Source organism: Stegodyphus dumicola, chromosome 5, assembly GCF_044657685.1.
Source record: "Stegodyphus dumicola isolate Sdum_Otavi_A_Nest chromosome 5, ASM4465768v1".
NCBI lineage: Eukaryota > Metazoa > Arthropoda > Arachnida > Araneae > Eresidae > Stegodyphus > Stegodyphus dumicola.
The window spans coordinates 18,542,088-18,558,769 of record NC_140772.1 but is presented as its reverse complement, the minus strand read 5'-3'; the positions used below and the strand labels follow the sequence as shown (position 1 = coordinate 18,558,769).

The 16,682-nt window shown below is 33.1% G+C and overlaps 1 protein-coding gene across 1 annotated transcript in view; it reads left to right on the top strand.

Moving 5' to 3' along the window:
• The window catches only part of LOC118195192 (uncharacterized), a 456,481-nt gene that overhangs the window by 380,047 nt on the left and 59,752 nt on the right, over window positions 1–16,682 (top strand). The window contains exon 12 of the mRNA XM_085816481.1: window positions 7,753–7,853. Coding sequence (XP_085672607.1) covers window positions 7,753–7,853 — 101 coding nt within the window. The remainder of the gene's footprint in view (window positions 1–7,752; window positions 7,854–16,682) is intronic.

Genomic DNA, 16,682 nt, shown 5'->3' with positions numbered 1-16,682 from the left:
AAGTTTCAGATTTTAACAGTTGCCCAGAAGGGTTTGTTAAGGTTTTCTACACACTGCTAAGCTCGCAGTGTACCAGACTGTAGTTACACTCACTCCTACTAACCCCTCTTTTTTTTTTTTTTTTTTTTTTTTTTTTTTTTTTGCGTGCGTGCGTGTGTGTGTGTGTTTAGCTTATTATTAAGCATCATTTCCTTCGTACTTACGCCATATGCAACTGAACCGAAAATTAGCAACATTTTAAAAACAGTATAGCAGTATGCGTTTAAAATTCCAGATGCAGCGTTAAGTGCGTCATGCAATTTTCTGGGTTTTTTTCACTCTTTTCTCAGTTCACCATAGCAAAATTAATTTTTCGTACTAAGAAGGCTTTACAAAACTTTTTGTTATTATTGACATTTTGTGTGTTTACTTCAACACCAAAATCACAAAATATTTAAAAACAGCATATCTTTAAAATTTCCGATAGGCAGTCTCGCGAACTAGAGATAAAAAAGTTTTTTCGACACTGTTGCCACTGCTTGATTTGAAACCTATGAGTTTGTTAACCAAAAATTCGTTTAAGTTCTACAATATATGAAATAAATAATAAAATAAATTCGAAATTCAAAATTCGGATTTTCATATGCCCATGTTCAGGTGGAGGACTGCGTTATTCAAAACTTGATGGTTCTAGACACCGTTTTTTTTTCACAATGCGATAAAATGCATACATTCATGCAGATTCTTCATTATTTATTTTTTAATGTAATAATACAGGGCAAGAATATTTGGTAGCAACAATTTGAAAACTGACACAACACATTTAAGTGTTTCGAGTCAAAATACCACTTTGTGACTAATACCCCATTTGAGACTTACGTCCTTTTTGAACATGATAATTGATAATGAAACTACTAGACAAAGATTACATTTTATTTTGTGCCATGGTATGTGTTTTAGACGTTCCAAATATTTTATGTTACCTCTCAGTGGTAAAACTAAATACGAACAAACATTATTAATAATAGTGGAATATAAAAGTAAAAAAAAATGTTTTTTGCATCACGATATGTAATACTTCCGTCAAGATTCGGAGATGAAAGGAGAGAACAAATAACTGAACTAACTAACATTGTAAGTTATCTGGATAACTCAAAAATAAGCATAATTGGATTGTCTTTGCCAAACACAAATCTATTGCTACGAAAATGGCGAATTTTTACTTTTCCATTTATGCACTTTATTTTTCGAAAGACCGCACAATTTAAAAACGTTTTTAAAGTAAAAAAAAAAAAAGGAAATTTTTCGAAAAAAGCAAAAAATTTAAATCTGAAATTATTTTATATTTCTCTAAATATGCAGTTTATTTTCAATCCAATTAAATAAAAAAGAGCTTAATTTTTATTAACGTGGATTTTAGACTAAACAAATAATCTTCTTCTGTTTTTAGAGCATTAATAGTAAGGGAAAAGAATATTTTGCAGTTGTATAAATCACAACGCATAACATGTAGCTATTTTACTAAAATATTATTAACACTTTATTTTTACTAGTGAAATTAATATATAGCTTATAAGGTATTTCTCCCGCCTTCTTAGCATGCCTTCGCGGTGTAGTAGTCAGCACGCTCGGCACGTATTCGAGAGGTCCGTGGTTCGAGTCCCGACGAGGGGATTGCTCATTTTTCATCTCCTGCTTCCAAATGACCTAATGTCTCTACAGTGGTGTCCGAACTAAAAAAAGGTGATGAATGATGATTTCTTCACCACCAGGATTTGACGAATGAGTCCCCTAATCCCCAGTCGCCCTTTAAAAGGGAGAGTATATAAGGTATTTATCCCTGCCTTCTTAGCATGCCTTCGTCGTGTAGTAGTCAGTACGCTGGGCGCGTATTCGAGAAGTCAGTGGTTCGAGTCCCGGCAGGGACATTGCTCATTTTTCATCCCTCCTACTTCCAGATAACCTAATGCCTCTGCAAGTCTCTTTGTACATGTACGCTTTAAAGTACCATTTATGCGCTTTCCAAGCGATCGCCCGGAAATAAAAGCACGTATAAATGAGAAAGACGTAATTTCGGTTTATGACTAGAATACATTTATTTTAGCTCTAATTGAATAATATCTATGTGCAGTTATTGTACTGCTGTTGAGAAAGACGAAGATAAACCAATTTCTTACCCAGAAAACCCATTTGGGAAAAGAAAATTACGGGTAAAAAAGAATAGATAACAGTGTTGTTGTTACCAATCTCACTTGTCTGACAACGGTCAACACAAGCCCACGACATTAGGAGTCAAAGACGATTAGGAAAGAGTCAAGGAGTCAAACGCGCCGGTCGTTGGCAAAAGCCTTGAGCATCCCATAGGTGACATCCCGACTTTAGAGCAGTTCCACCTACAATTTTGAGGCAGAGCACCCCAAGGGACAGATCCGAATTTCCCCTACCACCAACCTCTCGAGAGGATTTTCGGTTAGCCGAATATTTAGAGTCCCTCCATGTCGCACAGACCTCCGTGCCTTCAGGATTCGAGTCTGGGCTCTTCGGTACTGCAGTACTCTTCGATACTTCGGTACTGAGTCACTAACCACTGTCTCAATTGGGCGGCCAAAGATAACAGTATATTCCTAAAATAAAATGCTTTCATATGGATCACCTTGAAGCTCTTATCATCCTAAAGTGTTAAGCCATAATAAATGTCATCTTGAAAGAAAAAAAAAATCGTGGATGACGTCATCTAGAGCAGCACATAAGAAAAGGTAATCCACCTCGTACAAAATTTGCTTGAAAAAAAAAACATGCTTTGAATAAATATGTTGTAAAAAATAAATATTTAAGAAGAGATGAAAATTTTACTTTTTAAGAAGAACAATCGTTGCAGAAGAAAGTGGTCTCTACACAGGTTTCCTGATCTTCTAGAAAATAACACGATTAAGTCAGTTAGTCCAAGTTTCACCTAATAGTTTAGTTTTCTAACGGAACTAATGTCAAGATCAACATCGATGCTAAAAGTTAAACTTAAATAACTTAATTAATTCATTAAATGCGTACAGTGCCGTTAGGTTTATTTCAGAGTAGGAAAACGGAAAAATAGGCATTTCTCCCCGAGAGCATATTTCACAAGTGCACATCTGTGTAGCCACCGAGGGAGTGGCTTCTAGGATGGACCAATGAGCATCCAGTGATATTTCTGTCATGTCACATGACCTCTCGCGTGCTTTAAGATTTAAGCAAGATGGTTGAAAACATTCTGCCACGCAATTTTCTTTACAAAATAATTAAAGCGTCGTCGATTGCTTCTGAAACTTTAGATCAAATAGAGGCAATTATGAAGATTTCACTACCTGTTTGAAATAAATACAAACACATGTTGGATACTTCGCACAAATATCGATGTGAAATATTACTTAATAAGTGGTAAATAAGATGAAGAAAGAAATATGTGATAAACTTCTGAGCCCAAATGCTATCTTTACATAAAATTATGCGTATGAGAAAAAATATTGACACCAGTTACATATAGTAAATAGAAGTCAGCACTTTTTATTGCAGTCTATATGGAAAAGATGTTCTATAATAATAATAACCAATGCAGAATGTTATTCAAAGTGAACTTTACTAATTTGCATTCTTACACATTTAGTGTGCTAAATTTCACATTTAATAACTGGCTCTTAAATGTACTGTCTACACAAGAAATACTCATCAAACATAGTGAACTTATCTTATTCACAATGAATATATTCAATTTATTTACATATAATTTTTAATGTTAGCAATGGATATAATCAGATCATATGTATTCTGAATCTTACACTTTAAAAATCAAAAGAATGCAAGCACTGAAGAAAGAAGACATTAGATTCATTGTAACCGTTTCAGTCTTCTCAGCTCAATTAAAATAATATACACTTGAATTCTATTAATCCACATAATATGCCGTGAATATCAATCCAAATATTAATGCGTAATAAAAATCGCGAAAGTGAAATGTCAGCGATTAATTAAACTTAGAAAAAGAAATCACAATAAGATTTCTACTATTAACGTCATATATTTATAACTGCGAAGCAAATGCAAATTAAAACGTAAACAACATACGCTCACATGCACGAAGATTTAGCGTCACAAGAGCAGTAGCAGCTCATTGGTCCATTTTCGAAACCCCTCTCTCAGTGGCTATGGTGATGTGCACTTGTGAAATATGCTTCCCAGGATTCGACATTCCGGTGCCAGCTGGATGTTTCTATAAGTACAGCCCGAAGGCACCCGCAAAGGAAAGCCCAATTCCTTGTGCAGTCTGGTCATCCAAATGCAGTCCAAATGCAGTCTGGTCATCAGCTCATACATGAGCTCATACATGCTTTTATGATTTCCAAGGCAAGTTACGATGTAACATATTTTCGTAGTGTCATTTGTTAAGATTTGAGGTACACTGCGTAAAAAAAATGGGACAGTTCTATATCTCCCGTTCTACTGGGCCAACTGACGAAATTCAAATCGCATTTTTCATGTCTCGAAAGCGCGACTTAGGATATATATCAGATTTATATATAGCATTGTTCTAACATAGCTATTTTGACACAAAATCGGACTTTTTCTGAAGTGACATGCCCATTTCTTTTTCCATATTTCGATTCTACGACTCAAATTATGCCTAAATATTAAATTTTGTAAAATCTGGAGCGAAATTTACGGAGAAATTCGAAAATTTATCTTGGCGTAGTTTTTCTTTTCTTCACTGTAGAAGAGCGGGAAAAAAGTCATCGTTTAAACTTTCAAATAATTTTAACAAAGTGCGTAAAATTTGGCGTTATTATCGCTCAAAAAAAAGGTGTCAAATTTCAAAACACTCCCATATGTGAATTCATATATGTCTTAGAAAATTTTGAATAAAAATTTCGGATTTTTTGCAGGTGTGCCTCGAAATGCATCTACTTTAAGACAATGTTAAAAATTTTATAGGTTATAATACAAAAATATTTTCAAAAAAAATTATAAAAAATATTTATATACACAAATTTTAAAAATAAATCATAAAAAAATGTGCTATTTATATTTGAATTAAGCTTAAATTTCGAATTCTGGAAGAAGGAATGAAGTAAGTTTAATAAAAAAAGAGAGATTATTAAGTATATATAAAATTCAATTAACACTGAAGCGCTAAAATTTTGAGAGCTAACTTTTTAAAAACTACTTGTGCTATTCTTACAAAACTTCGCAGTTTTGCATAATTTGAGCTGTAGAATCGACATATGTAAAAACATTGGTACATCATTTCAGAAAAATGTCCGATTTTGTGTCAAAATACATATATTAGAACAATGCTGTATATAAATCCAATACATATCCTAAGTCGCACTTTCGAGACATGAAAAATGCAAGTTGAATTTCCTTAATCGGCCAAGTAGAACGGGAGAACTGTCTCAATTTTCCCCCCGCAGTGTGCATCGTTAATACAGCCTGTTATTAATGCATTTACGTTTTCAGCTGTCTTGATAGACATCATCTGTGTTAAAAATACTAATATCGCTACATTATTTAGTCGCAGAAATGAAACACATTTTGAAATTATTTAAATTTATTATGCATGTAAAGCAGCTTTTTAGAAACGAAATAACTGGTTGTTAAAATAAAATGCCGTGGCATGAATTCCGTTTTAAAAATAAAACTATTGATTGTGAATACGCAAACCAGATTTAAAAGGCCAAACACCGCAGTTTGGTTGTATCTGATGCAGCTAGAAGAAATGATAAAACAACGACCTAAGTAATGCTCCTAAAATCGTTTGGAAGAGGAAAACTTTTAACCCAAAGTGCTATGTCTCAAAACGGTATTTTGCGTCGTTTCACTTTCTGCGTTGGTTCACTTTTCAAAGTGTTGCCACCAAATTTTATCGCTGTGTATTATATTTAAAGAAACTAAATAATAAAGAATCTTCATGAATGCATGAATATTTCTCGCATTGTGAAAAAACAATGGTACCTAGATCCATCCAGATTTGAATAACGTTGTCCTCCACCCGAACATGGGCACTTTGAGGCACGAATTTCGAATTCGTTTTTTATCTGTTTCAAATTTTGTAAACCTTTAACGAATTTATGAGTAACGATTTCAAAGCGAGCAATGGGAAAAACATTTTTATCTCCAACGCGCTAGACTATGTATCAGAAATTCTAAAGATATGCTGTTTTCCTGATTCTAAATATTTTGTTATATTGCTGTTCAATTGAATATTATATGGTTTAAGTACGAAGAACGTAATATCTCTACATATAATAAAAGAAAGAGTCTGTCTGTGTGTGTGTGTTTTTCGTTCGCGCTGCGCGTAAGCTAATAGACCCACAGCTACGAAATTTGTTACATAGGTGCATCTAGACAAGAGCCAGTGCACCTCAAAGCGATTTTTTCGAAATTCGAATTCGATTTTTTTTTTTTTTTTTTTTTTTTTTTTTTTTTTTTTTTTTCAAATTTTATGTTTTGTGACGAAATCGCGTCATTTTGAGACATAATGGGCTATAGCAAAGCGAGATTTTACTCTACACACTCCATTTTCACATCATCATGAAACGTAGGCACTTAGCTATTTTACGAACTTAAAATAAATTTCATGTTTCAATAAATAGATTAAATACGAATTTATTTAAAAAATGGAGTTTAACATCTTTTCAACGGGATTTTTCTAAAAAAAGTTTATTTTTAAAAAGTGCAGTTTATTTTTCTTTAATTTTTGGACACGTTAAACTTTCATCCTTGAGTTGGCAACAATTTTCCTGTCTTATTGTTGTTGATAGATTTTTGATGAAATCGCATCATTTTGAACAGTTTCATTCTTTTAGAAATATGGGTTTGGCAACAATTTTTCATCGTATTTCTTATGTCACTGTTTTTAACAGATTAGCATATTTCATTGTCATTTATATATATATATAATACATTTTTTTTATAAAGTTGTTTTGCAGAGTAAAATTCTGTGCGGAGTTTTATGTTTTTTGAGTTGCTTTCATGTTATTTTTTGCTTATTTCATTGTTTGTAAGACATTGAAAAGTTTTGCATGATTTATTTTTTCTTCAACGGAAAGTTGGTTAATTTTTTTATTAGGATAATTAATATTTGCATTAAGGGATATAGCTTATTTCATTGTAATTTTTTCCTCTTGAAAATATAAGATAAAATATCATTAATTATACTTTGCTTTTCAGAATTTTTTGTTTTTTGTATTCTTTTATGTTATTTATTGCTCATTTCACTGTTTTTAAGATATTGAAAAGTTTTGAGTGATTTTTTTAGGAAACAAAGTTCTTAACCTCCTTTATACCATTCGAGTTCTTTAAGATTTTGCAAAGGGAAGTTGGTTAATTTATTTATTAGGATAATTAATATTTGCATTAAGGGATATTGCTTATTTCATTGTAATAACTTTTTTTAACTAATAACTTTTTTTATGAAGTTGTTCTGCAGAGTAAAATTCTACGCAGTTTTTAAATTTAACGTTTGGTGTTCCCTTCAGCCATTTTTCCGGTATATTTAAAAGCCAGACAAAGGCTGGCAGCGAAGCTGCTAGTTTAGTAAATAAAGGTAACAGACAAAACGTTAAGAAAATGCCCTTTTGTCGTAATATAAAATCTGAAAGCTATCAAATTTTCTTTTTTTTTTCCCGTTCTTCTGGCACAGTTAGGAAAAAAGGTCTTATAACACTCTACTGGTCAATAAAATTGCAAACAAATCCTACTACAGTCATTCTGTTCTCACTATATCGTGTTTTTTTATTTCAGGAAATTCTCCAGTCGATGGGTCGAAAGCGCCTGATGGAGGCTCGAATGGCTAGTCCATCGGACACAGCACCCCCCTTCCAAGAGAATTCGGAGAGGCCAGAGTAGGTGTGCATGCCTTCGCAATTTTTTTAGCTTTCTCACAAGTTAGAATATTCTCACAAACCGTGATTTATCTAGACGTAAATTCTTACTCGCGAAATTTCAGGATTACGAAGTTCTGAAAGTGTACTTATTCTTTCGAATGGAAACAGAGAAAATTTTCTATGCTTGCTGAGTAATATTCTGGTCCTAAACGAATGAATCCATTTAAATAAATTTAAATACAGTTATATTTTCTGTTAGTGGAAAGAAATTGAGTTTCTAAAATTGGCAACAGCTCTTGTGAAACTGAATCTAAATTTTCTCTCACATTATACTTCAAAGCCATTTTACTTTCTATAACTGTATACTAAATATAAATTTTACAGAGCTTTGGTTCCTAAATTTGAAACCACATTTTCACCCGTATGATATTTCTATTTGTATTTGTTCTAATGATCTCTTAGCAACACGGATTTTAGTGGTAAATTTGCGCAAGTATATATGAGAGTGTTGCGGGGGTAGTTCGAGGTCCTCGTTAAATTTTTATTAAAATCATGCAATAGGAAACGATTGCTTTAATGCAGAAACTTAAATTTTAATTCCGCAATGAAATCAAGAATTCGTTAAATTTATTTCAGTAGAAACCAAGGAAAAGTGTGTAGAGTCATTAGGTTAATTGGAAGCAGAAAAGATGAAAAATAGCAACCACCTTCGCCGGGAATCGAACCACGGACCTCTGGAATACAGGCCCAGCTTGCTACCGTTACACCACGAAGGCACGCTAGGGAAGTGGGAGAAATACCTTATATACTCCCCTTTTTAAAGGGCGACTAGTGTTTTAGGGGACCGAGTCGCCAAATCCTGGGTGCGTAGAATCATCATCCACAACCCTTTTAGTTCGGACGCCACTTGTAGAGACATTAGGATTTTGGGGGGGGGGCGGAGTGATGAAAAATATGCAACCGCCTTCGCCGGGAATCGAACCACGGACCTCTGGAATACCGGCCCAGCGTGCTACCGTTACACTACGAAGGCACGCTAGGGAAGTGGGAGAAATACATTAATAGTGTTTAAGAACATTACTCCCATTAATTCTTAATTGTTACTACCTATAAAAACAGAACATTTTTATTACGTTCTAAATTATTTGATTGATTTGACTGTGAAATATGTATTCTTTAGTATGACGCTCAATATGAGCAAGTAACCAGAATATCTCTCAGATATTGACTTTTAAATAACAAATCTAAGTTTTTTACATCAAAACTTCGATTTTCCGCCTGAAGTTAAAAACATGACAAAAGTGATTACAATGAAAGTTAGAGAAATTGAAACAAAAAATACCTATCAGATGACTGCAAAAAATAAATTTAACAAGCAAAAATTATACTTTTGTTCAAGTATTGACGAGATAATTTTCCATCCTCCCCATGTGTAAAAATAATGAACTTGGTGAAAAAAATGAGCTTATATCGATGAAGAATTTTACTTGAGAATCCTTCGATTTTAATAGATGCTTTAATTTCATTCGCCACAGCGATAATGCCGCTGAACGCTGGTAGTTTGACCCGTCTTCATTTTCAGGCGAACGGACTGGCTATATGGACGTTCTCGTAGTTTTCCTAATGTGTAAAGTGTAAAGTGAATAGGAGACATTTCTCTTAAAACGTCCTCCACGAAGGCATCCCTTCTCTTAGGCATATATACCTTTATAATCAAATAAAATTAATTCGTAAGTTGTTGTTTTGATAAGTAGCAATAATTCGTGTTATTAGGAAGCATTATTCTGTCTTTGGTTTTAAAAGCGCATTAGTACTTTTTAGCGACCTTCTACTTATGCAGACATCCTAGGTTTATCGAGGACAGGAATCATGATAAATTAACTGTGACCTTGCCGGGATTTTCAGTTGTTTTAGTCAAAGCTTAGTTCAGGAGCCGCTCAAGGGTGACCAAACTTCATATTGGTAATATTAGACATTTAAATCACTGTAAAAACAGTAAAACAGTATTTCAATAGACAAAAATATTCTAATTAATGTGATTACTTTGCTTTAAAAAAATAAAATATTATTCGACAGAGAAAAACATTTCAAGTAATTCGATACACAAGCAGCATCAAAGTTTTAAATATATATTCTCTCATAGCGATTTATGAGCACGAGAAGAAGTCAAGAACTTTTTTATCTCTATATTTCCTATTTTTGTATTAATTAGAAGCAAGAAGGAAATTTAAGCATTAAAAATCTGGAAATGAGCAAAATTTAATGCTAACTATAGCGTCAATAAAATTTTTAATTTATGCTGCTAATTATTAAAAGTCATTATTTAATTAACCTCTTTTATAAAGACATTTTAGTAGATTTTCATGAAAAAATATGGTATAAAAAGATAAGAAAGAGGAATATGCGAAAGTTTAACATTTCATTAATTTCTATTAATTACCGGGACCATCAGCGGCCGAGCGGTAAAGTCGCTGAACACTGGTAGTTAGGTTCGAATCCCGCGAACGGGCTGGCTGCATGGGCGTTTTCGTGGTTTTCCCCATGTGTAACGCGTATACGAGCCAGTTTCCCTTAGAAAGTCCTCCACGAAGGCATCCCTCCCCTTAGGCAGATAGCCCTCGAGGCTTTGCCATAATCACACACACACACTATTAATTACCTATACTAACGTTTTCTTCTTGCTCTTTTAATAAATTTTATTAGTCGGTACAAAAAGCTGAAGTATAGAGCTGAAAATATTACTTACTTAAGACACAATAACACGCCGAATAAATACTAGTATCGTCTACGTAAGTCACACTAAAAAGTACACTCTTGTTTTAGGAGATTATAAAAATTCTGTTGTCATTCCCTTCTTTCCATTAATTAGCTATAAAGTTGCACATATTTTGCAGAAATTTAACTTTCGGGTTGTTTATTCTACCATCAATAAAATTCCGAGTTCCATACTCAAGGACCCCATTCCGGATATGAATTCCTGGGGTATTTATAGGATTCCTTGCCAGTGTGGTTTAATTTACATTGGCTAAACTAAGAGAGCCTTAACATTTCGCGTCAAGGAACATGAGGCATATGTTAGATAAAAGGAAACACAGAAATCTTCTGTTGCTCAACATTGTTGGTCCGAAAACCACACTTTCAGTTTTTCTGCTGCCAAAATTATTCAAAAAACATCTTCCATTGGAGAACTGGATTTTCTAGAGGCATTTCACATTCATAAAAATCTTTCTGTTCTAGTTAACGATCCTAATTCCAATCCAAATTTGCCTTCGGCCTTTAAAGAAATTATGTTTTAGTTCTGGTTTCACCAACAGATGGCGCCACTTGCTTATTCTTGTCCAGGCTTTCTTATCTTATCTAATCATTATTTCCTATCTTGTTCATTTGCGGTTTTGCAGCTGAAGATGGTGGTTCGGTAAAACCATCGAAACTAGTCTTGTGAAAATTTTGTAAATATAACGCTGATTTTTGTTGTTTGACTTCTGAATTAGTATTACTTACTTCTTTTTGTGCTCACAGATCAGCACGCGAAAATTTACTTACTTAAACTTTTGCTAGCCGAAAAAATATATCTGCGATGTTACCATGATGCGATGGTTTGTAGATGCTTTAATTTTTACTATAATATCTTCTACGATAATGTTTTAGATCTATGAAGGTTTTGCACCGCTTTGTTTTCTATCACGATCTTTTAAAACTGCGATGTTTTGTAGGACGAGTTTGTTTTCTTGCGTTGTTTTCTCTGCGACGTTTTCTTCCGCGATATTTTCGGCGGACTTTCATACAGCTTCATCAGATACGCTTTATATATTCTTAAGAAAGTTATGCATAAACTTATTCATACTGTCATTCTGTAAAATTTGAGATGCATCATCAGTGTAGGAAATTACTAAATGCTTTCTTGAAAACATTTACTTTACTTTACATTTTACCTTAACCTTCCCACAGTTGATAAAATTTGAAGAACACTAGCCTAAATACAACGTTAAATTAACTTAAAACAGGCCTCTATTGAAATTCTTACAATATTTTTTTGTCAAAAATGAGCATAAAATGAAGTTTGCGTAAATGAGATAATTTTTAAGGCTTTAAAAATGAATGCTTAAGAGACTACAGAAAAAACAAAAATGTTTGTATCTCACATGCATGAAAAATATTCATATTATAATTTTTACGTAAAGAGGGATTTCATTCAATCTTTGAAACGTGACGTTTTGTAAAGGAAAATTGAATGAATAGGCTACTTAAACTGGTGATAATGGAGAAAGGTCTATGTGTTGGATTTCAAGAAGTACCTTGCGGCGGTATTAAAGGGTTTTTATTATACCCTGAGTTAATGCGTCTTCTTAAGGATCACATTGTTGACCTATTGAGCACTATTAACTTTAAAGCAATTTTTTTTATTCTCAGATTCTTTATTAGGTACATCATGTTTAATGCCCCTTTGCATAAAATTACATGACATTTTTTGTTTGATAATGTTTATTTATCTACCCTTCTACGCATATGAAAACGTAATATTTTGCACTAGATGGCTATAAGGTTATAAGGAATTATTTATTTATTTACCATCAGATGAGCAGCTGCACCGCCTTTAAGACATTCAGCTTTTACGCTCAACTGATGGAATTAGCTACCAACTGTGTTGTTATGTAAAATACAATAAAATTTTAGAATTTTGATAATTACATAATAAAAATTAAATATCAAGAAATAAATATATAAATAATAAGCATAAATAGATAAAATAAATAAAAGTTAAAAATTTAGAATAATATAAATACAATGTTGTTATATATGAAGTCAAATAAAGTATCAAAATTTTGAGAATTATATAATAAAAATTGAAGAAATTAAATATATAAATACATAATACCTAAAGAAATATGAAAGTAAATGAAACGTAAATAGATAAGTAAATACTTAAGAAGATCATTACAAATTTTGAAAATGAACAACATAATGTATGAGAATAGTAGAGGCTGAGAATGTAAGATATGTAAAGAGTAAAGTATTTCATTATGGAGAATGAAGAGCAGAGCAGTAATTGAATAAAAGTTGATGAGAAATGGTATTTGAATGAATTAGGATGACCTGAATGAAAAGTTCGTGGAAATTCTTGATAGAGAGTCATTCTTGAGTAAAAGACTTGACTAAAAATCTTGAGTTGAGACTTTATTAATATATTAAGGAGATGGAGTTAGAAAATATCCTTAAATTCTTGATCGAGCTTGAGAGATCTTGAAGGTTTAAATAAAGATAGTCTTGAGTGAAAGCATTAAAATGAGGTAGTAGAAAGAATGGCTTATTAAGTAAGGTAAATGAACAAAGAATAATGATTTTAAGTTCCTTTAAGATTATCGATGTTTGCGGAGATATAATTTATTATATTATGAAGATTATTTCTTAGAATATTACTTTTTAATAACTGTTGAAACCATAACTGAGCAGAAGTTAAATTGTATGCTTTAAGGTGATAATCTTTAGTAAGGTTGCAGTGAAAGAGATAATGATCTATTGTGCCTTCATTCCCACAGATACAGAGATTTGTATGTTGAAGTCCGAATCTATGAAGGTATTCTGGAAATGGACCATGAGCTGTTAGGAAAAATGTAATTGAACGGTTAGTAGATATTAATGATCTTGAAGGTTTTGATATGAAAGTAAAAGTTCTTCTGCCGGTAGTTGCTTCAGTCCAGGTTTGCTTCCATAAGTGCATTAATTCTGTTTCTAATTTTGTTTTTAGTAATGATATTGGATATGGAATTGAGTAATTTGGAAGGGAAGAATTGTTTACAGCCTCTTTTGCTAGTTCGTCTGCGAGCTCGTTACCACTATTACCGATGTGTGCTTTAATCCATTTGAAATGTGGTCTATTATTGTTTTGAAATTGAGAAAGTAGAAAATGGGTTTCTTGTATAATAGGCGATCGACTGTGTCCAATTATAGAGAGAATTAAGAATGGTAAAGAAAATTTTTTTGCGAAGCATATGGCTTCTTTGATTGCAAAAAGTTCTGCTTGAAAAACTGAGTTGTTATTGTTTAAACGAATATTCCAGTTTTTAATATTTGAATTTTTTCGGAATGCGCAATATGCACTACCAACGCCTGCTTCAGATTTCGAACCATCAGTATATATGGTGAGTTCATATTTATTGAGTTCAAAGGTTCCCAATAGGGATTTTGTGTAAAAATATGTAGGATGTAGCTCTAAGTTGTGTTTAAGATATTCAAAATCTGTGGGTTGAAATACATTATTATTCATTATGCTTTGAATTCTTAGTATTGATAATTGCGAGGCTATAAGATTATCCTTTCCGTGTGCGAGCCCTCGCAGTGTAACTCGTAGCACGTCCGGCTAGCGATAAGAAGATCCATGGCTCTAATCTCGGCTAGTAAATAACCAGTTTCTGGTGAATTCTACATGATCCTACCCTAATTACTGAGTGATGTCCAATGGCCATAAAACTGGTCTTAGGCCGATTAGGTGGGCTGGGCTCTGCCCGGATTAATTAACCCTAATTACTTTAATTCTAAATACTAACCACCGCAGATTCTCAAAAGAATTCACATCGCCTCTGTAGTTTAGAATTTCGTAGCATAAAGTGAAAACGAGGGGTAACAACAAGCGTAAAAAAAGCCAATTATAATATTTATTTATATATTTCCGGCTGAAGTTAAAATTAAAATGGTTAGCAAAATCTTAACCCATGGTTTTTGTGACCTAAGTGTTAGCAAATTATGTGGTGATATTCATTTTAATTATCTTTTGAATTGCTGACGCAATAACTCAGAATAAAGAGATAATTTAAATCTGATTATAGCCGTGGTTGTATGATATATAATAACCCAAAGAAGAGAATATTAAGATCAGATTCTAGTATGCCTTACGAACTAAAAATTGGATGAAAGATAAATGCTGACTTACCCAAGCATATTACCAAAAAAAAGCGTAATATCTTCGCCTCTGAGACACGCATTTATTCAGAACGTTAATATTGTAGTAGAAATTTCGATACATATTTTGTCACAAGAAACCTAGATAAGACGAATCACATAATGACATTTGAGAGTTCGTCACAGAAGAAGGGCACATCCAACAAAATTAAATCTTGGAACGTCACTAATTAAATTTCGACGTCATGCCTGTAGAATGCTATAGGATAAAAATTGTTCAGCTATTTTTTACCGAAATGCCCTCCTTGTTCGGAATCGTGCCTCGAAGCAAAATGGCGTAATGAATTTGCCACTGGACTTAGTTCTGAATTTGCGAATTCTCCTTCATCTTGGAAGTGTGTGCGACGAGGAAAAATATCTTGGTGGACGAATATCAAAACGTTCATAGGTATGAAAATAAATAATTATATGAAGAAGTACGAGGTTTTGTTAATGGGTTTATTTTTTTAACTACAGCAAAGCACTCGAGAGCTATTTGCCTAAAGGAAGGGATGTATTCGTGGAGGCCTTTCTAATGGAAACTAGATCGTATACACGTTTCTGCGTGCGAGCGTAACAGTAAAAAGGGTGGGTGAAAGAGAAGATTTAGCCCGAACTTCAAACAGGTCAATTTATAGGCTTTTTAACCAACGTCCGTTGCCACAGTCGAATCGGAATTTGGTGTGAAAAATGTGAGGGCTTGCCTTACACTAAGAATACAAATAACAATTCAATTATTTACAAAACAAATATTAAATTGACGACAAATTAAATAAAACAGTTCAAGATGGCGGATAAAGTTCAAGAGTTCAAAAACAGTTCAAGATGGCGGATAAAGAGCTTGACGCGTTTTACACGTCTCTTGAAAAACATTATGATACTATCAACACAGCACTTGCATCTAAATGTAATATGAACGGTGAGCTGCGTGAACATGCTAGGACGGCTTTGGGTGAGTTAAAATCTCTTATAATTAAAAATTTTGAAAGATTACAATCTGCTAATTATCGCGAAGCTTGTGTGGCAAGTTTGAAGACCTCTGTTATGAGACCTTCTTATGCTGAGGTGGTATCGCCATCTAGGGGAGAAAATGTAAACAAACAGTCAAATAATTGTAATTTGCTTGTTTCGGCAGCTGCTGGATTGGAAAACTTTACATCCCTTGATGTTAAAAAACTTTTGAAGGAAAAAATTAATCCGACAGAAAAGAAATTAGGTATAAAAAATATTAGGACGATTTCGAATAACAGAATTTTAGTGCAATGCTCTTCCTCAACTGATCGTGATAAACTAAAAGATGAAATCAACAACAAACCTGAACTAATTTCTTCTCTTCCAAGACAGAAAAATCCTGCTCTACTTATTAAAAATGTGCCAAATGAAATTGATGATAAAGATATATTAACTGTTCTCTTTGATCAAAATCCTGACATTTTTTATGGTAATGAATGTATTAATGACGTGAAATTCTGTTTTACTCTTAAAAAATTCCAAAACTCAAAGCATATCGTTGTCGAAATGAAACCCGAGCTATACAGAAAATGCCTACCTTTGGGGTATTTGCATTTTGAGTGGTCGGCTTGTAAAGTAGAGGAGTTTATCATAATAAATAGATGCTTTAAATGCTTTGGCTATAATCACAAAGGAACTAACTGCAGAAATTCTGTTGCTTGCTTTAAATGTGCAAAAGAACATAAAAGTGAGCACTGCCAAACTCAAGAAACCCAAGCTTGTGTAAATTGCATTCGTTATAATAGCAAAATCAAGGATGTTGGCAAGAAAGTTGATGTCAAGCATAATCCTTTCTCGGAAAATTGTCCTTCTCACATTTTTATGAAGAATAGAATAATTTCTCAAATTAATTATGGCTAACTTTCCCTTTTCTGTTCTTAAAATTATTCAACTTAATCT